At 37.1% G+C, this 24,397-nt stretch overlaps 1 protein-coding gene across 2 annotated transcripts in view; it reads right to left on the reverse strand.

Annotated features, from left to right (window-relative positions):
* Positions 1 to 24,397, reverse strand: part of PPP3CA (protein phosphatase 3 catalytic subunit alpha) — a 396,094-nt gene that overhangs the window by 64,234 nt on the left and 307,463 nt on the right. For both annotated transcript variants that reach the window (XM_036762610.1, XM_036762611.1), the window contains exons 4-6: positions 18,378 to 18,489; positions 17,389 to 17,534; positions 10,718 to 10,857 (exon numbers count right to left, since the gene is read on the reverse strand). In XM_036762610.1, the coding sequence (XP_036618505.1) occupies positions 10,718 to 10,857; positions 17,389 to 17,534; positions 18,378 to 18,489 (398 nt within the window). The remainder of the gene's footprint in view (positions 1 to 10,717; positions 10,858 to 17,388; positions 17,535 to 18,377; positions 18,490 to 24,397) is intronic.

Here is a 24,397-nt window from a genome sequence, read left to right on the forward strand (position 1 = left end):
TGTTCTTATGGGACATACAATTCAAAATGTTAGCAGTCAAATGGTAGTGGGGTCCTGACCACCCCTCCCTAATTGTGCTGGCTTTTTGTAAGATAACCAGTTATGGAAGACTCAAGTGTGTAATTGGAGCTGGTGGGAGGATACGAAGTACAAAATATGAATATTTAAATTTTGTATAAACACTTTTATGGTTTTTCTTATTCCCCTTAAAATATTCCCTTTGAAAATCTGTGAAACAGAATCATATTTTTTTCCAATTTTTGTGGCAACAACTACATAATTATCCCCCCTATAAATAATATTTTTGGCATCCTAACAAACCTTGGTGTAATTCAGTTCCAAGACCACCTGGGAGGATGAGGCTAAAAAAAGGGGATTATAGAGAGATTCAAATAAGCTAGGAAATGTGTGCAGGCATACATTTCTCATAGTTCTTAGGTTTCCATTTCTTTTGCCCTTGGAGAAACTTCTATCCAGACTTTTCTTTTTTTTTAAGATTGTAAAAAAGGAAGAAAAGGAAGGAGGCATTTGGAATTTGCACAGTTTCTGTAGCAGGGAGGAAAGGCATGATGGCTTTGTGACTAAGAGGAAAATATTAAGCATGAAATGAGATTTCTTTATGGAGCCATTTATGGAGGCTGGGCAGTCCTTGGGTGGCCATCTGGTATGGACCAGATGGAAATGGACTCGTGGTAGCCAGGCTCCATGGAGAGTGACCAAGTCAAGATATGGGTGATACTTGTAGCTGTCATCGACGAAATCAAGCAGAATTCCAGTCCATGGTTTCTTTCCCTGTTGCTTCCTTAGGACACTTGCTGAAGAAGTTACCAGTACTTTTGAGCCTGCTCATTCCTTTAATTTCCTTTTCCCTTAGAAAGCTTGGAAAGGGAGCAGTAGATGGAGAAGGGAGTAAGCAGAAGAAACAACTACAAGATTCAGGGTCATTGAAGCTTCCTGGTTAAAGTTTATTTTACTTGTTAGAGTTTCTTAAGCTTTCTGATGGTGTTAATAAACCACCCGACCATCAACAGTGAATCACTGAATCTTAGAAATTTGGGTGATTGTGCTTGAGGGTATGAAACTAGACCATTGAATTGGGGGCCTTGAGTTATATGACTAGAGGAAATTTTGCCTTTTTCATTGTTAAATTTGAATATATTCAAGCCAAGGTTGTGCTGGCACCTACTGGATGTGTCTACAATGGTTAAACTTTCAAAAAATGATAAATACTATACAAATTAGTGTTGGAATTTTTTTTTTTGTTCCATTGTTTGTCTAGACTTAAGAAAGTGATGGGATACATGATTTATGCAGATAAAATGTAAAATTGTGTAAGGCATTTTCAGAGAACTTGTTAAACCAGCGCTCCTCTGATTCTATGCCATACTTTCTAAAAAGCTACTGAACCTGTCACTGGCTGACCAAGAGGGCAAGAGCCCTGACCCAAGAGGAATAGGCTCCATATTGGTAGCTGGGGTGCCATCTGGTGGCTAAACAATATACTCACAGCCTCTCAGTTGATTAAGTAATTGACAAAATTCTATGGCAGCCATTTCTCATTGGAATAGAGGAGAGCAGCAAGAACAGCAGCTGTCTCTTTGAGCGCTGCAGCCGGCATTGCCTACCAACTGCCCTAGTACATAATATGTTCTTTCTTTTTCATTGATATATTTTATTTTAATGCAACATACATTTTTATTTTGTGTAAAATAATGGAAAGAACAGTGAATTTGCAATCAGAGAACTCTGGTTCAAATCTCACCTTGACCATTTAGTACCTATGGAAACTTGCATAAGTCACTGGGCTTCTCTGTGATTCCATTTGGATTTACAGCCTACTCAACCTGGCTCCACCCTATTTTTCTAATATCATTATACATTACTCCCAGAAAATACTCTTGTCCAGCAAAATTGGCCTTTTTACTGTTCCTCATTCTATCTTCCATCTCCGTAGGAATTACCTGTGTCTGAAATGCCTTCCTTCTCTCACCTCTTAAGAGTTCCTAATCCTTCTTTCAAAGCTCAGCTCAAAGGTAACTTCCTGTAACTGGTTCCTCTAGCTGTTGTTCCTCACTATACCAATTTCCTTGTATTTATTTATTATATATTTATCTTGCATACCCTTACATTTATATACATTTTCTCCCTTGATAGAATATAAGATCTATGAGCACAAGGGCTGTTTATTTTTTTTTCTTTGTATCTCCAGTATTTAGAACAGTGTTAGACACATAGTAAGTGCTTAATAAATGCTCTTTGGTTGACTACTAAAAAAAAAAAAAAAAACTTGAAATTTGTGAATCCTATAAGATTCTTACATACTTTGTCTCTAGAGAGAGGAGAATAAATGGAAAGAAGATGGAATCATCAATATAAAAAGAGAAAGAAGGTCTTAAAGATGAAGAGATATTTTAATCTGATATAGAAAAGATGGGCGACCCATGTTATCTTTCTAGGCTTCATTTTCCCTGTCTGGAAAAAAGAGGGGGTTCTAAGTTCTACATTCTAAGGATTCTATTTGTCCAACAGCAACATGAGAGATACCAAAGACCAATATGGTAGACCTTGCTTTCCAGAGGCCTACAATCCCATGGGGGAATCAATTATGGGGCTCACTTTGGAATATAAAGACAACCTTAGGATACCAGAAAAGTAAGAAAACAAGGTATGCTGGATTTATGGGGAAGGCTTTATAAGGAAGGTAAAGCATGAATTTAGGTCTTGAAAGATACATAGCATACAAAATAATAACAAGTTAGAGGTGAATTAGTTTATCCAGACAAGGCCACAATATGGATAAAGTTTTTGAGACACATATAAAGCAATCTGGACTGACCATACAAGATAATTGACATTAGATTCATAGGAGAAGGAAAAATGAACGGGGGGAAAAGGAAGGGAAAACTGAAGAAAATGCTTTAAATACTTTAAAGAAATATCTTTCCAATGTGAAGCTGCAATGACATAGTTTCTATGAAAAAAAATAAGCTCACTCCAATGTCAATGTCAAGATGCATATCAGGTGGTAATAGGCTTTGGTATACCACCTATAAACAAATATATAGGGGAAGTGATATGAGAGATATTATTAAGCAATGTATAAGCAGAAAAGTAGGTAGGCTAGTTATGTAGAGGGAGAATGGAGTCAATCATGGACAGCCTGTTTGCCCCACTAGTATCCACTCAATGCCAATAGATCCAGAGGAAGCTCCCCATTATGTTGAATGGAAGTCCCATGTAAGATTTATAGGCAGCTGTGGACAAGAGTTACACAAGCTAAGAAGGCATGGCTAAGTGGCAATATTCACTGACAGAGAGAGTAGTGGCATGGGTGAGGTCATAGATCTATCAAGTCTTGAAACAGTTGATCAAGATTAATTGAGTATTTCTTGTGAAGAGTAATCACCCAAAAGCAGCTAAGTAAGATAGTGTACAGAGTGCTAGACCTGGAGCCTGGAAGATTCAAGTTAAAACCCAGCCTCAGACAATTAAGCGACCTTGGGCAAGTCACTTAACCTCTGTGTGCCTTAGTTTTCTCAACTGTAAAATGGGAATAATAATAGCACCTACCTCCCAAGTTTATTGTGAGAATTAAATGAGATAGTAATCTATAAAGCATTTTGTAAACCTTCAAGCGTGATATAAATGCTAAGCTATTATTAGACTGGGCCTACCAAGATAATATTAAAATTAGTCCTGCGAATTCACAATACAACCAATATGAATTTTGTCACTCTTAGAACACTTTTTTTAAAGTTAACTGGTAATTTTTAGAAACTTAGCCCATTTACCTTTAATCTTGAAATAACTGGCAGAAATTGTATTTTAATCTATGTTTTTATAATTCTACTCTTTCCAACTTCACTCTCAACAAGGACAAAAGTGAAGCAAGAGTCAATTTTCAATTTCAAGTAGAAATGACACTTATTTAACACATGTAAACAGAAGCACTGTCTTGTAGCACAAGAAATTCTGAGTTCGAATCATGTCCATGCTAACAGGCTAGTTGTATGATCTCTGGAAAATCACATAACTTTCATATTCCTCAGGCAACTCTCTGAGCTTATCTTAAACCACAAAGCAGGCAACATTCACTATTTTCTTTTCTTTTCTTTTCTTTTGGTTGTGTGGAGGGGGGAAAGCAGGGTAATTGGGGTTAAGTGACTTGCCCAAAGTCCCACAGCTAGTGTGTCAAGTGTCTGAGGCCAGATTTGACCTCAGGTCCTCCTGTCTCTAGGGCCGGTGCTCTACTCACTGTGCCACCTAGCTGCCCTGCAACTTTCATTATTAATGAAAAGAGCTTCCTTTAATGAAAAGGATTTCTCCACATTGAGGACAGCAGAGATCCTTCATAAATCTGTATATGTGGAGTCCAACATGGAAAAGCCCCAATATCTTTGTAATCTTTCCTACTTTATTCTCTAATTTCTTCTTTACTTTTCCTTCCTTCTAAGGAATAAAAGTATGTGGTAGGCAGAAGATTGAGATTGGAAAAGATGAAATATATGGTTTTTGTGAAAGTGGTGTTGTTAGTTCCTGGTATGTACAACCCAAACATCCAACATTCAACTTTGTCTCCCTTCGTGCACTATATAATAATCTAAGCCTATCATAGCAATGATTCTAGAATATATCCTAGATCCTGTGAGTTTTACAGCACATTTATCAGTATATTTCCAAGTGGCCCAGATTTCTTTTTCTTTGCCATCCTAGCCTTTGTTTCCCTATCACTTTCTGTTATTTATAAAATGAATCCTGAAGTTTGATTATCAAAACACTAACCTGTTTGATAACAAGGACTGAATATTCATTAAGCATACTTTAACACCTCCTTCTGACTGTGAGAAATTCTCTGTAAAATGGCAGGGCTAAATTTGATGTTTCCCAAGGTTTACTCCTAAACTTAATGATCTATGAAATTCTTTGTCTCTTCTTTTCCCCTATTCATCCAGACCTGCCTGAAGTGATACCCTCTATGGCTATTATTAATTCCATTTTATCTTCATTAAATATGCATATCACTTGGATCATCATGAATTCTTACAAAAGTTTAAGCAATGCAATGGATTTGCCACTAGATGGAGGTCAAAAGAACCTAGAAGTCTCTGTCATAAACAAGCATTTATTCTCTTCAGAAGAAGCAACATGGCAGACAAGAGCAACATTGGCTGAGGATTCAAAATCATCTGTAAAACACTGTTTATGACAGTGGCACCAAACTAGGAGCAGCATCACCTCACAAGACAATTAAATGGAGGGGAAAATGAGTCTGCAAAAGTATTGGCATGAAATTCAAATAAGAACAATCATCCCCAGAGCATCTTTATACAAAACTTCAAGGCAACTAACAAGGAGAAAATGGGCACAAATTTGTGAGCATATCTATTGCAATCTTTTATCGTTGACAATGGTACCACCATGTTTGGACTACAGCACCTCACTCAGTACCCACTATGCTATACAACCTCATGGAAATGATACTTAATAAAATGAAATCAGGGAAAATAGAAAATAGAAAATCATGGATATTTAGAAAAGGTTACTGAAAAGGACATCGGTAACTGCTCTCTCACATACACGCTTTTTTGTCCTTATCTGATCATAATGAACATTCTATCTCTTCCCATACCTTATAAGCCCTAATTCTTTTATGCATCCTCACTATTATCATCATTGCTTCTACATTTCAGTTCTTTTCCAAATACACTGTCTTCATTCCTCTTCCTTCCGTCTCTCTATCCCTTGGTAAACCTTTTTCAGTTATACACTATGCTCTACTCCTAAATGCCTTCCTTGTTCCATCTCCTATCTTCTCTAGCAGATTGTTTCTACTGTCGTCCACATTCTGTCTTTAATCTTCGATCTCTTTATACCTATTGGCTCCTCCTCTACTGCTTCCAAATATATCTGTTACCATATCCTCAAAAAATACATAAAACAAAACAAAACAAACAAACGAAAAACCTCACTTGATCTAACCATTCCCATTAGCTGCTGTCTAATTTCTTTACTCCCCTTTCTAGCTACACTTCTTGAGGAATCCATCTACATACTATGTAACCCCCCCCCCCGCCCCCATACATTTTTCTCCTTCTACTCACTTTTAAACCCTTTGCAGTCTGGCTTCTGCTTTCATCGTTCAGCTGAAACTTCCCCCTCCAAAGTTACCAATGATCTTCTAATTGCTAAACTTAATGTCTTTTCCAATGTGTATCTCTTTTTTGACTTCTATTCGGCATTTGACTGTGTTAATCACTGTCTCTTCCTAGATATTCTTTCTATGTTTTTGTGATACTTTCTATCTTTCTCTTTCTTTCTTTCTTTCTTTCTTTCTTTCTTTCTTTCTTTCTTTCTTTCTTTCTTTCTTTCTTTCTTTCTTTCCTTCCCTTCCTCTCTCTCTCTCTCTCTCTCTCTCTCTCTCTCTCTCTCTCTCTCTCTCTCTCTCTCTCTCTCTCTCTCCTTCCCTCCCTCCCTCCTTCTCTCCCTTCCTTCCTTTCTAGATTACAAGACCTAGGTTTGAATTTTGACTCAGATGCTTACTAGCTGTGTGACCATGGGTTGGCCAACTGGCATTTATTAAAAATCTACTATGTGCCAAGGCATTTGGTAAGTGCAGGGTCACTTCAACTTCTAGGATTTCCTCATCTATTAAAAAAAGGAGGGAGCTGGACTCAGTGACCTGTAAGGTGCCTTCCATTTTTAATCTAAGATCCTCTGAATAACTCAGATGCCAGCCTGAATACAATTCATGCAAAGTGAAGTAAGACAATAAATCATGCTATAGATTTTTCTTCATGGATAGATCCAATATCTATGGATGGTGTATATCTAAAGCTCCACTAATGCAGGGTAATGGACTTGAAATAAAGAGCTACTGAAATCTAGTGAGTAACACACACCATGAAATCAGGCAGGCAGGCAGGCAGGCAGGCAGCATGTACTAAGCACTTATTATGTGCCAGACACTGCTAATCACCAGGAATACAAACCAAAGCAGGGAGAACAGTGCTCCCTGACCTCAAGGAGGTTACTTTCTAACAGGGGAAGATAAAAAAGGATAAAAGTAAGCTTTTATGGAGCATGGTGGAGAAAGTTGCAAGAGTCAGGAGTGGAGCCCAGAGAGATCCTGCCTCAGATCAGTCTTACATGCATGTCACAAGTAAAGTAACCCCTATCCTGCCCCACCCCAGGGCTTGAGAAGGCAGAGTTCAAGTCGACAGGAAAGCAAGCACAAGTGGAGAATCAAGACCAGATTTGTACCAGGATGTCTAGGGAGCACCAAGAATTAAGAGTTGAGACGGGCAGGAAAAATAGTAGGCAAGCAGAGATATTGAGGGAGGGGGAATCTGCAAGATTAAGAAAAGAAAATACTGGGTGAGAGCCACAGAGTTGATAAACTTAGCTTGATTTCCCAAAATTTTGTCTTTTGGTCTTGATATCTCATATTCTCTCTTCTTGGTTAGTGCTCGCATACCTCTATGGTCATGAAGACTAGATAAAGAGAGGAAAGCCTCCTTGCGAGTCAGAAGAAACACACATAAGTGTGGTATGCTGCTCTGTGATGTTTGAAAAGGTGAAGGCAATGGTCTTCTATGGTCTCTCTTCGTTGTTAAATTAGAGACTCCCATCATTCCAACAACTGCTTAAGTATATGCCAAAGAATGGAATGGTATGCAACTACTCCTACTTTTCAAATGTAACATGTACCCCAATAGAGTATCCAGAAGAACAATAAGTAAATTAATCAATTATAGAGGGTGCCCCATGAGCCTTAGGGTAGTTTAAAGCTATTAGGGCTTGGAACTGCACTACAACTTTTGGGACACCATTCTGTTAAAATTTCTATAGTCAAGATTTTTTCTTTATCTTAAATAAAATGCTCTGTCTTGATTTTTGAAGTCTCTTCTGATACAACACACGTGCCCACCTTCCTCAAACTACCATATATCTACTTTGTATAGATTTTTATTTATTAACTTTATATTTATGCTATTGTACACACACACACACACACACACACACACACACACAAACACACACAAACACATGTACAGTGGACAGTGGTTATCTGTTGGACCAAAATGCAGTAAATATTACCAAAATTCCCCAAAGGGGAATAAACAGCCTCTCCAGCACTCTGGATCTATCATATAAAAGTGAAAAAAGTGAAACTTTTGTTTAGTATTTAGGTTGGCCCGTTATATTATAATGGTAGAACTTTGTGTGTAAGAGAACCAGGTGAGCCTGCTTTGTAGTTGTGCAATGTAGCTGGGGCCTGGGTGTGGGAAGGTCTAATGCTGTGGAGTGCTTTTGCCTATTAGTGTGTATGAGTTCTTTCCTTTTGTATAAGTTCCTGGTAAAGTATCATGTGCCAGATTGTGCTGCAAGTTTCATAAGATTTGGGCAAAACAGAACATCTAAAGGCTGGGTGATTATAATTATATGAAGACATCTTCCCTAGTATCTCAGCAATATTCTATCAGAGGTCACAGGATCTTTGCAGGCAGAGGTCATGGGACCCTGACATTGTATCATCCATATCTTTTCTATGTCACTTCGAACAGGTCCTGCCTCAGCATCTTAATGTTCCAATGTGGAAAATTATTCTTGAAAATTTCAAGATTCAGCTCCATGCTGGTGTCCAGGAATAGAGGTAATATTATTGACAAAACAGGGAAAGTAACTTTTATGTATTATTTCATCATGTGATTTAAGACTTTGAAACTAGTCTAAATCACTTGAGATCATTGGTTTCTTAGTTTTAAAGACATCAGAAAATGATTTCTTGAGGTTATACACATTCTTATATTCTTCCTCTTCTTTTAAGTATACAGTGGTATGTTTTTCTCTTCATTTTGGATGGCAGATTTCACAGAAGTTTCATTCCTAACAATGAGTAAGCCTAGTAAACCTGAGTGTAATCCAATAAAGTAGCCTGTGATTGAAGTGAAAGAGGCATCAGAAGATAGCTGTAGGCACTGTAAAACAAAAGTCATGTTGTAGAGTCTATCTGAAATGAATAGTGATCTTACAAGGGACATATAAATCCCTGACATTTTCAAGTGGAGAAATGACTACAAAACAGTTTGGAAGGCTTCTTGGGCTCAGAATAACATTATGGTTACCACTGTACTCATAGACAGCTATCATTAGGCTAATAATTTTATCCAACAAATCAGGAAAGAAAATACATAAACTCTACAAGAAAACTCTTTGCATAATTCACTTAAAGAAAGCTACATTTTATTTTTAGTGCTGAAGCAGGGAAACTAACATAAGTAAAACAGATTTTTTAAATGAACAGTAGAACTAGCTAGGGCTATGCTACCTTGGTACTACAATTTTTACAGAGTTAACTGGCCCTATTTTTCTAGTCATGCAATCCCATCATTACCTAAACAAAACGTTCATCTATGATATCTTTATTAACTAGTCATACAGCTTCTGATTAAAGATGTCTAAAGGTGAAGAGAACTTATTATTTCCCAATGCAGTTGATTGCTCCCTACCCCCTTTTTAAAGTAGCTTTACTTGTGGAGAATGGATAGCTGGATGGTTCAGGGATAGAGTGCCAGGCCTGGAGTCAGCTAGACTCATCTTCGTAAATTCAAATCTTGTCTCAAACACTCACAAGCTATGTGGCTCTGGGCAAGTCACTTAACCCTGTTTGCCTTAGTTTCTCCATCTATAAAATGAGAAGAAGGAAATGGCAAACCACTCTAGTATCTTTGCCAAGAATACCCCAAATGGTGACAAGACTTCACGGTGCAGTGGGAAGGGAGTTGGAATTGGATATGGAGGAGTTGTGTTCACATCTTAGCTGCGCTCTTTTATAGAAATGTATACAAGGCATTGGGCAAGTCATGTGATGTCTCTAGATTTCATTTTTTCTTGTTTGCTTATGAAGGATTTGGACCAAATGGTTTCTGATTACTCTTTGAGCTCTACATCTATGACCCTATGATCATATGACCTCAATGATCTTATTTATAAAATGGGGAGGCTGCTAGGTTGCACAAGGGATAGTGTGCTGGGCCTGAAGTTAGGGAATACCCATCTTCTTGAGTTCAAATCTGGCCTCACACATTTACTAGCTGTGTGACCCTGGACAAGTTAGTTAACTCTGCTTCCCTCAGTTACTTCATATGTAAAATGAGACAGAGAAGGAAATGGCAAACTACTCTAGTATCTCTGCCAAGAAAACCCAAAATTGGGTCATGAACAATCAGATATGACTGAAAATGACTGAACTTCAGGATGTAATAACTTCTAAGGTGCTTTCCAGGACCAAAATTATAAGGCTACTCTTCTTTTTGATATCACAGGATTTTTGTGAGATTTTAATAAGATAATATAAGGAAAGAACTTTTTACCTATAAAGCCTAATAGAAATGCAAACTCATTATTTAGAGCCAATTAACATTTCCAGCTAATTCCCTCTTTTCTCTTCTCTTTCTTCCTTTCTTTCCTGCCCTACCTTCTCCTCATGTAGAATGGAATTATTTCTCTCAGACTCCTTTAAAACCACAGTTTTTGTTTAAATCCACCATTTCCACTTGCTTCCTGAAGGATTGTTACATAAATATTATAAATAAATCAAAGGCATGGTAGAATGATCTCTTCAAAGGCCAGACAAATTAGAGTAGCCTATGAGTCAAGAAGAGGTTTTTCCGCCAAACTAACATTCCATGAGAGAGGACAACAACACAAGACTCACCTGTAGAAGTATGAACAGCCCCTGACTGTGTTGTGAGTGAAATGTTCCTGAGTCTTTTCATTTCCAAAGTCTTCCAGGGGGTCTGACCACAGGATGTCACACATAGGTCCATATGCCGGTGGTTCTTTGAATCGGTCTAACTAAGAAAAATAGAAGACAGAAAGAAAGATACTAACTAATCTTTGACAGATTTGGAGTTCAAACAGAAACCGGCATCTACAAGATTCTCCTTATCATATGTCAATGATTGAAGGGCCCTCTCCCATTTCTCTCTTCACCCCTTTCCACATCTCATCTCTGATTTTCCTATCTCAACTTCTCCTTCAACTTGCTTCCATATTTCTTTTTTCCAGTATTTTTCCTGTCTCCATTCTTTTCTGTATCTTCTAATTTCCCTCTCCTTTTTTCCATTTATCTACTTCTTTGCCTTTCTTTTTATTATATTCCCTATTTCTTTATATTGTTGTGTTCCCCACACCACTCCCCCAACACAATGACAATCAAAAATGGCTTCTCATTTTTATGCTCCCCATCACTACCACCTAGTGGTAGGGGCTAGGAACTAGAGTACAGTGGAAAATAGGATTTATTTACATTATACATCAGTACAATTCTATAATAAAAGAATTTTCATTTCATGAATATTTATCTGGAGCCTCCAGGACTGTGCATAGTAATCCACAATGGCTTCATTAGGAGCACCTACATGCAGAATATCTATTCGTTATTTTGCTGCCAGTGTCTGCAACCATATCAGTTTTGGCCAACTGTATGCATATCATGTTGCTACTAAGTAGAAAAAATCATGCTACCTCCTGAATCTTTTCCACATCACAGTCTTAAGCTTTAGAGACCTTGAATGTCTATGGAAAGAGTTTCCTCTGTAACACATATAAGTAGGGTTTGATTTGACTTTTAAAAATTTTAGTAGTAAATGTAAAGTCTAAGAGATAGTATTTGGAAATGTATTTTCTAACTGAAATTTAAGAAAACTTTTTCCTTTAATATTTTTAACTGCCATTTTATTAAACTGACATCCTAGAGTCCCCTCTGAAAATCAGGTAAAACATAAAATAGCTGAGAAAATATATTAGAAATTAATATTCTTCAGTTGGAACCTTTATTTTTTTCCTTGAATACTATATAGGCACATGAATAATTCAGTCAGACATTCTATCAGATTCTTTTTGTTAATAGAAAAGGCTAGATTTATTAATTGTTTAGTGACACACTACTTTTTTTTTTACTAATACCTGAAGAGAATGAGGCAATTTTTTCATGTTTCTAACACTCAATTAAAATTTTTAGTAAGGCAAGACCTTCTAAATTTCTACCTTCATTTCAGTTATAAAATATTCATTGCAAACTAGATTTCTAACTGGTTTCAGAAAGCTAAAAACATCATGCATTTGTAACCACAATGCCCCTAAGAAAAGTGCTTGTTTGTAATAATGTAGATTTTACTTTTTGAAGAAATATGGACTTATTTCCAAACACAAAAGAGCAGATGAGAGACATTGGTTATTGTTGAAATGGCCCAGTTCAAAGTTTGATCAAGTAACCCGAAAATATAATTTGTTTTGGAAAAATTGTTGAACACTTAATAAGGGAGGAGCTCATCCATCATTGGCAGAAAACAGTGGTGGAAACTCAGAAATTCACATATGACAAACTGAGAAACTCAAAACAATGCAAAGCTTTATTACTGCTTATTTATAGGATGAGGCACTTCATGTAATGCCATGAAGTATGTAAAAAACTCAGCTCAATTTCAGTAACAGGACTTAGTATTTGGAGCTCTCAGCTCCTTTTACTGCCTAAGAATAAAGGGTTGAGGGGAAGTATCAAATTGGGGGAAGTTAAGGACCTCCTGGGAATTATGAGGTACATGAGAAGATGTAATTCCAGTTCACAAGAAGCACCTATTCCTTTTCTTCTTTTTTTTAAGCTATTAATAATTTTTAAATGAACAATATAAAAATGCATGTGCTGAGGAACAGTGAAAATCTCTATAGAATTCACTTGGGAAAGACATTATTTAAATATAGATTGTACAATTATAAGGTGGAAGGATAGTGAGCTGGTAATTATGTTCATCCCCATAACTTCATGCAGATCCATACTATTAGGGTTTTGTTTTCTTAGTCCCCAAGAATCCAGTATTTATATCAAGAAGGAACAGCTTGTCTTTCAGCAAAAAGAAAAGTAAGTTTCCTTTTCTCATTGCCTGTTTTGTCTCCTGATACTTCTCCATAATATATCTTCTTTGTCTCTTTCTCTGTCTCTCTTTCCCACTCTCCCTCTACTTCCATCTTCCTTCAATCTATTTCTTCTACCTCATAGCAACTAAAATAAACATGTAAAATGCCTTCTGGACTCCTAGGAGTCATTGACCTGAATGAGAGAACAACAAGATTGAGTCTTAGTGTTTTTCTCCCTCATCATATTGTTTTACAGGCAAAATCAATTAACTTCTCAAAGCACCTTGGTTCCATGGTGGTAGGGGTTCTGCTTAGGATGCTTTAAAATATTTATGATCATAAAAAAATTCATCTAACATTTCCATTTCAGCTCAGGAAAAAGTACTATTGTAGCATGATAAATTAACAACATCTATATGCAAATGGAGTCCTCTTCCAATCCTTTGTACAAGTCTATAAAACCTTTTAATGAGGAGGAGGAAGATGAGGATGAATATAGACTTAGCTATAACAGTCCCTAAGCTACCCACAGAGCTGCTTCTTTAGACAATGCTAAAAACTTTGTTTACAGATTTATTTCTGATGTGCATGTTTTAACACCACCATTTCATGTGTGCTTTCTACCCCCAACATTTTCAGCAGCAGCAGTGGGATAAGGTACCCAATTGTAGTAAGCAGCATAAGAGCTAAGGGCAATGAATCTTGTCTAAAGCTAATTTTTGGGCCCCTTGGCTAATATCCAACATTTATTAGAGTATCAATATTGTTCATTTATACTTTGATCTCTTATTAGCTATATTGACTGCAATGATTAGTGATTAGGAAATATCAGGATTTATTAGATCAAATATTTGATGACATTTTCATTCAGTACTAGGAGAGGAAGGAGAAGAGCTATTAATTTATTTAACAGTTTAAAGTCTTTGCTAGGTTACTTGAGTAGACCTCACTGAAAAATGCTCACAGATACCTTGGTTAGCAATGAGGTTTCAAAATACAGTAAAAGAAAAACAACAACAAACCATTAGAAAATAACTAAATAAATGATGTCAAAGAATCATTTAGAGTATCCAAATATGCCCTAAAGAATAAACACTAGGTCAAATTTCAAATTCAGGTAACCTAGGCTCTGTTTAAGAAACCAATTCACCACTTTCATGAGAAATTTACATATACCGGGTATTGAAATCTGCCCAGAGTCCAACTCAGTTTGAAAAAGAACGGAATGTGCAATAGGTTGTCTTATTCACGATCTAGAAATGTTATCCCAAAATGAACAAAACTCATGCTATCGTAGTCCAAACACAGTAACTTTGAAAAATGACCCTGATTCTAGTTAAAAGCAACTGAAGCTATACCAATAACAGAAAGCATGGGTTATCACCACTCTCTTCTCTTTAAACATGCTTATGGAGCACAAGTACATTCTTAGTTGATTTTCTGAACTCAGATCAGTTCTACCAATGAAGCATCTATTATATAGAAGGTCCAGTGCTAGGGATACAAATAACAAGTCCCTACCTTCACAGAGCTGCCAGTCTACAGGAGGGATACAATGTGTCCACATGTATATAAGCCCCATTCTACAGGAGGGATACAATGTGTCTACATGTATATAAACCCCCATTCTATAGGAGAGTTACAATGTATCAACATATACCTAAACTATAGGAGGGATACAATGTGTCCACATGTATGTTAAACCCCTTTCTATAGGAGGACCACAATGTATCAATATATAAGCAAACCCCATTCTACAAGAGGGATACAATGTATCCACATATATGCCAACCTAAGTTAACTTTTAGAGTAACAGTGGAGACGGAAGGAAAAGGGAATTTTGAGTGACATGAGCTAAGTCTTTAGAAACCTAGGGTTTCTGGGAGTTGGAGGTGAGGAGGAAGTCTCATAGTGAAGAACCTGTATGGAGACCCAGGGATGTGATGGAGCACTAAGGTGAACAAACAGCTGCTAGGTCAGTGTTCTGAACACGGAGTACATAAAGGAGAGGAACATGAAATCAGACCAGAGAGATTGAACTGAAGTTAGAAGGAGGAAAAGTGACTCACAGAATGTTAGAATGAGATAAAATCCAGATTTCCCGGTATCAGATGAACAATATGAAACCCATAGAGGGCTCGCATCATTTATCAGTGCAAGTAAGGAATCATACTCAAGGCTTCTAATTTCAATCCAGTGTTTTTGACATGACATAACATTCTCTATCTCTCATCATCAGTTGTCACAGAACAACTTAGAAGACTGTCTAGGCTGGGGGATAAGGGAGTATAAAGGAAATTAACACTGATACAGCACCTAGTATGTGCTAATTACTGTGCTAAGTGCTTCACAAGCAGGATCTCATTTGATCCTCACAACAATCCTATTAGGTGCTGTTATTATCCTCATTTTACATTCAAAGAAACTGTGACAAACAGAAGTTAAGTGACTTGCCTAGGTCACATGGCTAGTAAGTGTCTTGAGGCCAAATTTGAACTGTGGTCTTCTTGACTCAAGGGCCAGTGCTCTATCCACTGAACCACCTAGCTGCCTTGACTTAGTATCATAGATCCAAAACTAGAAGGGGCCCTAGAGGTCATCCAGTCCAATCCTGGGAACTTAAACTTCCAAAAATTGAAGGACCCATCCAAAGTCACATAAGCAATTAGTGACAGAGGCAGGATCTGCTCCCAGGTCCTTCCTCTGACTAGTGCTCATCTGTCTCCCACTCAGAGACTTCTTACAAAGCCAACACGTAAGGGATCTCATGAAATGGTTATAACTATTATCATACAAACATTAAATAGATATAGTAAAAAGAAAAGTAGGTGGTTAAATTGTAGCACCCATCTATGACTGGGTCTAGTATTGGAAACAATGATGAAGTAGGCATTAAATGGCCCATGTTTTAGTACTTGTCCGGATGCTTAAGATTTTAGACAAGTTGATCCAACTACTTTGGCCTCAATTAACTTGTTTAGTAAAAAAGATAATGTTATAAAATATAATAATATTGTATTATAATATAAAGATAATATTATACACTCTGGGCTACCCACAGGATTGTGGGAATGATCAAGCTCATAAATGATTAGATTGACATTACCTCGGTGGTGCAGTGCTGGACTTGGAGTTAGGCCTATTAATCTTATCTTTCTTGGCCTCAATTTTCTCTGCTGTAAAAGGAAGAATAATAACAGCCCCTGCCTTATATGGCAGCTAGGTGGCCCAATGGATAGAGCACTGGGCTTGAAATCAGGAAGACTCATCTTCAATGAGTTCAAATCTGGCCTTAGATACTGGCCTAAGAAGGGGGACCCTGTGTGACCCTGGGCAAATCACTTAACCCTGTTTGCCTTAGTTTCCTCAACTGTAAAACAAGCTAGAGAAGGAAAGGGTAAACCACACCAGCATCTCTACCAAGAAAACCCCAAATGAGGTCATAAAAAGTTGGAAATGACTAAACGACAAAAACCTTACAGGGTTGTTATGAGGAGCAAATCAGATAACATATGTGAAGTGCTTTGTAAACCTTAAGGAATTATAGAAATACTATCTATTTATCATTATCATTTAAATATCCCATCTGGAACTACCTTCATAATTCTCTTTATTGTCAGAAAGAATAGAATGCTTTGGTTCATTGCTTCTCATTATCTTTGGGTTCTCAAAGTTGTAGGCACAGTGCATTCAGCCTTATTCTAGAGAAAAAAGAGAAAACTATTCTATCATTAGAACTGTTCAAGTCATGAGATCTCAGGATTTGATCCAGAGAGATATAATGCCTTTCCCTCATTACCTTAACCATCTTTTCTTTAAATCACAGCATTAATAAACTATGGGTAAATAAAATATAAGAATATCTCTTAAAAGTTGACTTAATTCTGCCTGTTTGGGCAAATATAACCAAAAAAACCATCATCATAAAAAATGTCACACCACTTTAAAGAATCATAGTTAGTAGGTTAAGGAAACATGTCTGTGGCATGCTTTAAAACAAATGCTTTTTATTTCTTCTCCAAGGCAATGAACAATTTTTATTCCTGATGAATAAACAATGAATGGAGTGTGCCAAAGAAAAAAATGAATAAGGCATATACTTTAGGGGTCAAATACTGCATTAACTACTCAGTAAAGTCTAGTAAACACAACAGTGTTCAACTGGAAAGTATGACCTCTCAATCGATACTTTTGCTCTAAGGAAAAAAAAAATAAATACAGACACACAGACATGCACACAGACACACACACACACACACACAGACACACGCACACATACACACAAAGAAAACCAAATGACAAAATAGCTATCTTCTCCTTCAGGGACTAAAAATGACCGTGTTTGAAACAAACTTCCTATTAACACCAAGACGATATATCCACAAAGAGATTATTGCTGAGGTTATTTGAATCTGCTTATTAGTAATGGGATATGCTGAAAGGTTGGGTTTGGATAATAACTAGACTTACTTTTCTGATATCATCTAAGGTGTTGATCTCTGGCGACAAGCCACCATGTACACACAGGAACTGTTGGTTCATCAGGGCAGCCAAGGGAAGGCAGTCAAAGGCGTCCATGCAGGCATCATATACTCTTTCTGAATACTTTATTTTACCTTTGAGAATATAAAAGTCAGACATATGTATATGAATATATAAAAAAGTCATTCATGCTTTGATATCTTTCTCTTGCTCCCTTTCCTCCTCTCTTCTTTTTCCTCTCTTCTTCCTCTTCCCCCTTGATGTGTTCTTTTTTATTTTTTGAGGGGGGAAGACAGGGCAATTAGGGTTAAGTGACTTATCCAAAGTCACATAGCTAGTAAGTGTGTCAAGTGTCTGAGACCACATTTGAACTCAAGTCCTCCTGCCTGCAGGGCCGGTGCTGTACTCACTGCACCACCTAGCTGCCTCCTTTGATGTGTTCTTAATTTTTCTCCTTCCACCTTCTTCTCTTTCTCACCCCTGCTCCTTTGTTCTTTCTACCCCTCTTCTCCCTTTACCTCAGGAATATCTTTTGTTTCTTCTAGGGAGAGAGTACTGGACCTGGAGTCAGGAAGACCTGAGTGCAAATTTTGCCTCAGGCACTTACTGACTGTGTGACCCTGGAGAAGTCACTTAACCTCTATTTACCACAGTTCCCCCAACTGTAAAGTGGGGATAAGAAGAACACCTGCCTCTCAAGGTCGTTGTCAGGATCAAATGAGATCTTTGTAAAGTGCTTAGTGTAGTGTCTCACACATAGTGGGCACTTACTAAATCCTTCCTTCCTTTTCTCCTTCCCTCTACATACAAACATACATCCATATGGCCACATAAATTCAGATATGATCTCACTTCCTACTTCATTTTCTTTTTTACTTAGTTATACTTTTTGATATAGAAAACAGGACATAAAAAGCTTAGGGACTGCTCATTTGTGACATTTACTGTTCATAGTAACAAACTTGAGATATACTTACATTCTTGTTTAAATGTGAAATACTCTGTTAAATGTCTACATTCATGGTTTCCACGAAGTAAAAACAGTGTTTTGGGGTAAAGGATTTTCAAGGCCCATAAATACAGCACACACTGAAAAATAAAACAAATGATCATATAGTACATGTTTTTGTTCTGTGGTAGTCTACATATTTAATGAATTGATAAGCATTTAGTAAGTACCTACTGTATTCCAGGTACCGTGCTAGGCACTTGGTTTACAAAGACAAAATAATTCTGACACTCAAGACCATATATTCTTTGATTTTCACTCCCTTCTGCAATTTTTTGTGCTATGGATATATATCAACTCAAACATCCTGTTGTGGTCAAAATGGTCAGCAGGATGTTTTTGAAATCATTGGAAAACATGCTGACAGCAAAAACAAAAAGATATTTTCTAGCCATCATGCATCTCCACCTGGACTACTGCATGCAATATGTCATTTAGGGGATAATAGCCAAAGAGGAGAAAATGTCCACAGAGGTAAGAGTCATCAAGGTCATTAATGGGATGTGGACTAAGGAGGGAGAAGTTGGTTTGAAGAACAATAGATGGGGAAATTACAATTTTTCACTGTGGAAAGTTTAAGGTTGAGAAGGAATATGATTGACACAAAAAATGAAGTCTATACCATCAAGCTTTATAACATTACAAGGCTGAAAAATAAGACTGCTACAAGAAATGAAAACCAGTGAGGAAGGGCATACCTGCAAAGTAGAATGATCAGATGGCTAACTTTTAAATTTTTTTAATTGTTTTTTTTTTTTTATTTTGGAGGGGAAGGCAGAGCAATTGGGGTTACGTGACTTGCCCAAGGTCACACAGCTAGTAAGTGTGTCAAGTGTCTGAGTCTGAATTTGAACTCAGGTCCTCCTGACTCCAGGGCAGGTGCTCTACTCACTGCACCACCTAGCTGCCCCCAAACTTTTTGATAGGGTAGGAGTGTGGACTAGGCCACTACCCTGGAAGATCTCTCCCTAGACTTTCAATTTTTCATTATAATTGATTTTTTGGTCTATAGCTGCTATTTTATTGGTTTAGATCAATGGTATCAAACTCAAATCAAAAGGGAGGAGCTACCAAACTGCACATATGGATTCTTACATGCCCTGTATTGACTTAGAAAACAATATATTAACATCATCCACTTTCTATTGCATTTTTATTTATTTTGTGAAATATTTCCCAATTACTTTTGAATCTGCTGAAGCAGCACTGGGGAGTGTTGAAGGGTTGGGGGGCAGGGAGGGGCTCTGGCATAGGGAAATCCCCTGTAAGGAAACTCTCTCTAATAAATACACATGAGCAACTCATCTGCAACTGGTAATTTTCAAGTTTCCTGGAGCACTGAGGGGCCTAAATGATTGCCCAAGGTCACACAGCCAGTATGTGTCAGAGGCAGGGCTTACACATAGGTCTTCCTGGGCTTGCAGTCCACTGGGATGGTCTGTGTTTGTTTTGATGCCTCAATAGCCTTTTGGTAATAAAGTGTTCAAGGCAAATGATAACTAACTTTATGCTAAAAACAAACAAACAACACACAAACATCCAATTTAGAACACCATACCCAGTCTTAATTTTGGGAGTCAATTTGCAAACATGGAACAATTTAATAAATGTTCTGTCTATAAAGAATAATCATTTTTAACTCACAGAGTAGTAATTCATTGATTGTAAACAGTCATTGTATAAACATATTGTGACTGAGATCCCAATAGGAAATATAAATGACATATAATTCATGCATATACATGTAATTCAATCCTATTACCTCTTACAGAGAGGGAGAAATGGTTGAAACAAACAATGATTACAATTGACAATAAAAGGAGGTACACATGTTGAATCAATTTGTTAGTCACTATTCATTGATCTGAGTGAATTAATTTCACCATTTGTGAAAAATGTGCAGTCTGCAAAGTTAAGTCCAAGTAGTCTGTATTTTGGTTAGCAAATATAATCACTGTAAATGCTGCTATGTACAAATGACTCTTTTCATCTTAGTGGGCCACACCCTGATTATGGTCTAAGCATCCTTCTGATTGCTTGCCATATGTCTGGCTGGGTATTTGTGCACATGGTTTAATAAAGGCCCTGGTGATGTTTCACAGGGTTGGTAGATCACATCTCAATATGGATATTTATAAATTGCTATTAATATCAATGAGGGGAGCTTTTGCAGTTTAAAGTTTTGTGTGGTGCAATTGCAGAAGGCAAAACTGGGGGTTGAAATTAAGTATTTTTTTCTTTTGTATTTAAATCTTAAAATAGCTATACCTTTTGTCATCTACTTACAAAATCCAAAAGGAAAATATGGTTTAGTTTGAAATGACACAACTTCTTCTGAAGCTAAACTTGCAACCTCTCCCCCTACCAAAACCCTGACTAGGGGCTTCTTAAATTTTTGTCGAATGTTAACTAGAGAAATCACATTCTAAGCATCACATTTTCTTTTTTGCCATCTGTTGAAAATTCACAGACTGCTTTAACATCCTGTTTTGACATTATCATATGCCTTTATCACCTCTATGCTTAATTACTGTAACACTTTCATAGCTGGTTTCCCAAAGTCTCACATGGAAATACTCTCTAGAAATGTGCCGATATTGCCCATTTTTTATTCTGAATAGACAACTCACATAACCTCCTCTTTATTATTATTTTTTGTTTCTTTTAATGTGGAGCATTTAAAAATATATAATTTACCTCCCACGTTTTTGCTTATGACACCATGAGACCAAAATAACTGTTTTTGAATTTCATCTTCCTTCTTATCAGTATCAAAAAATAAAATAAAATCACTCCCCAAAAACAGCCTAGGATCTCAAACACAACCAATACTGCAGAAGTGGTATGTTGAGTCCATGGGCAAGAATAAAATGCCAAAATTCTCTCCTCAACATCTGGTGTGAATTTGTTGCCAGTGACAATTTTTTTTTTTTTTTTTGGTGAGCAGTTACTTTTCCATCTCAAGTTCTGATACTCCTACAGGGTGAAACAAGTATATAGAGACATCATGGGGATTTTCTGGATTTTGAAGTAAGGGATCTTGAAGGTAATCATAATTTGATAATTTTCAAAGTAGTCAGTCTCTCTATCAACAAGTATGGTCCAGTATGGGCAGGTAAGGATGGGCTGTGATCTGCATGGTTAGAGGTATGAATGAAATCACAGATCCACTGGGGAATAAGTTATGAACTCTTCATCAGCCATGGATGACAGTCATTATGAAAGTGACAAAAAAATTCATTCAGGCAACCAAAAAATTAATTTCTCTAATTTTTTAAACTGACTTAATTGACCATATTAGTATCACTCAGAAACAAACCAAGAAGGAGTAAAGGGTTTTTCCTTGGAAAGAGTTTAAATGGTATTAGGATGAACTCTTTTTTTTTTTCTTTTTAGCAGAAATCATATCTAGACAAATTTTGGTTTTAACTATAACACTGATCTCTTCATTCACAAAAAATGTATATGAAATGAGTATGGGTTATTAGGTACACTAAAATGAATATATTCTTTTTTATTAATTTTATATATGTATGTAATTTTATCCTATTTGAATTTTAAAATATTAGACATTTAAATATTTGAATAAATGTAAATATTTAAGTATTTTAAGATATTAATTAAAAATTTCTTTAGCCCATTCATTGGTGTTAATCAAACAGTTGCACATTGATTTTGAGTATATATATTCTAAGGCAGTTTAAAAAAAGGATGCAGCTTTAAGTGGAAGAAAGATAGGAAGGGAGAATGAAAGGAAGAAGAGAGGTTGGGAAATATGGGAACAAGGGGTTGTAGGATTATGTTCTAGCCTCTGTATTTTTTTGTGAGCATTTGGACATTTGGTTAAACAAAAGAGGGCTACTCATTCCTTTGTGTAGCCCTCACCCTGAGAATGTGGGCACTACTGGTCTGTTCCAGATACTTCATCTTTCCTTCCATTATGAATATATTAATCTTTAATCACTGCCCTCAATGTTGGATCCAGTTTTACCCTCTCAGGGATCTTTATTAAAATTAATAAATTAGTATCATTCTCTCTGTTATTGTTTATGAGGCAGAGTTACCAGTGATTCACTTTGACCTATAGGACAAGGCCAGTCTCTGTTTTTCTCCATTGCAACTCTCTGTTTACCAAATCTAGAGTAAGATGGCATTAAAGCAATAATTAAATCAGGAATCATGAACAAGTATAAAGAACAGGAATACTCTGGATTCTATCTCTATCATGTTGGGCAATGTCTGTCATCTTGGAGGAAAAGAACCCACATGCATCTTTCAGTAGATCTCCAGCAAAGTTCTGTTAGCACAGATCTGTTCCAACCACACTCCTCCTTTGAGCTGCTGCCTCTGGGCTATTCCTTCAGACTCTTAACTACACATGCCAGCATGCAAGCAATAATAATACCTAGCATTTACTTAGTGCTTGGAAATTCACAAAGCACTTTACAAATATTTCATTTATCCTTGCTTGCAACAACCCCAAGAGGTAGGTACAATCCCCATTTCAAAGAAGAGGAAACTTGAACAACAGGGAACTGAGGCCAGATTTTAACTCAGACCTTCCTGACTACAGATTCATTCATTAGACCATTCATTCCTCCCACTACAATACCTAGCTGCCCTAGTTAAACTGAAGACAATCCCCCTCCCCCTGGGAACTGAGCCCCAAGCTCAGTTCAAACGTGGAAATGTTGAGGTTCCATCATCACCTCTTTTTGTCCGGGCTGCCATGGCAACTGGAGGGGCTACCATAGCCCTTCTACTCCTTTTCTAGTAGTCACCTTGCACCTAAGAAAAACCATAGCCAAATTCCATGCACTTGCCATTTTTCTTTCCGGGTGTTTCTGACCATCTCTTTTAATAGCATCTCTACCAGCCAATGGGAAGTGAAGCTGTGTCTTTTAAGATTTAGCCTTTCTTTAGGACTCAGGTCATTATATACCAAAGAATTCCATTCCAGACAGCAGAAGGCAGTAAGGGCTATAATAGGATTGTGGATTTAAAGCTAGATCATTTACTCCAACTCTTTCATTTGTAGATAAGGAAACAGATCCTCAAAAATTAAGTGACTTGCCCAAAGTCACATAAGCAGGAAGTGGTAGAAATGAGGTTTGAACCCAGGGGACTCTGACACAAAATCTAGTGCTGTTAAGGAAAGAAAGGATATGCTTCTATTTCAATGATGAAAACACAATATTTTAACAAGGTTATCCCCAAATAGCTCTCGATGCTGTGAGGACTATAGGAAGTACAGCTGTGTTTCATTGCTAGAAATGCCAGTTGGTAAAAGAAAAACAGAATGGGGAAATGTCAGCTTTGGATTCTCAGAAATATTCCCTCACTTGGGGAGCATGGATAAAATACAATGCAAGTAGAATAACAGAATCCTATTAATAACTAGGCTAGCAGTTCTTTGCCTGTATCACAGTCATCACCTTATCTTCCCATGTTACTTGTGCCCATCTGTCTGATGAACCACAGAACATCACCTGATGAAGCTTCTGCATCACACCCCACTCAGGTCTGTGTGACTTCATAACTAATAAATAAAACAATCTCCCCTGATTAAACATGGATGAAGCTTCTAGCCTAACTTATATCCCCAAGAGCTTGCATGTGACTAGAGCTTGCAATGGGCTGCTACAGAATCAGCTTATTCTTAAGCCAGAAGCAATTTAGTGGCAGTCAGTAAATTCCATTTGGAAATTTAAGCAGTCATGGAATTGCTATTGGTGGAAACACCTCTATTTGCAATTCTGAACCAAGCCAGAATACACACCCAAGCTCAAATGGATTAGGACACCTCTTAAAGCTCATGCTATTGTTACAACTATCACACATATTTATTCTAATGAACATAATCTCTCTCTTCAACACTCAAACTTTTCTAGTTTATTCTGGATAATTCCCAAGAAAATGAGTCTTGATCTTGGTTAAAAATCAAAGAGTCTCGAGGGTACATTGTCAAAACTTCCCATCATTTAGTAT

The sequence above is a fragment of the Trichosurus vulpecula genome, chromosome 6 (assembly GCF_011100635.1).
Source record: "Trichosurus vulpecula isolate mTriVul1 chromosome 6, mTriVul1.pri, whole genome shotgun sequence".
Taxonomy (NCBI): Eukaryota; Metazoa; Chordata; class Mammalia; order Diprotodontia; family Phalangeridae; genus Trichosurus; species Trichosurus vulpecula.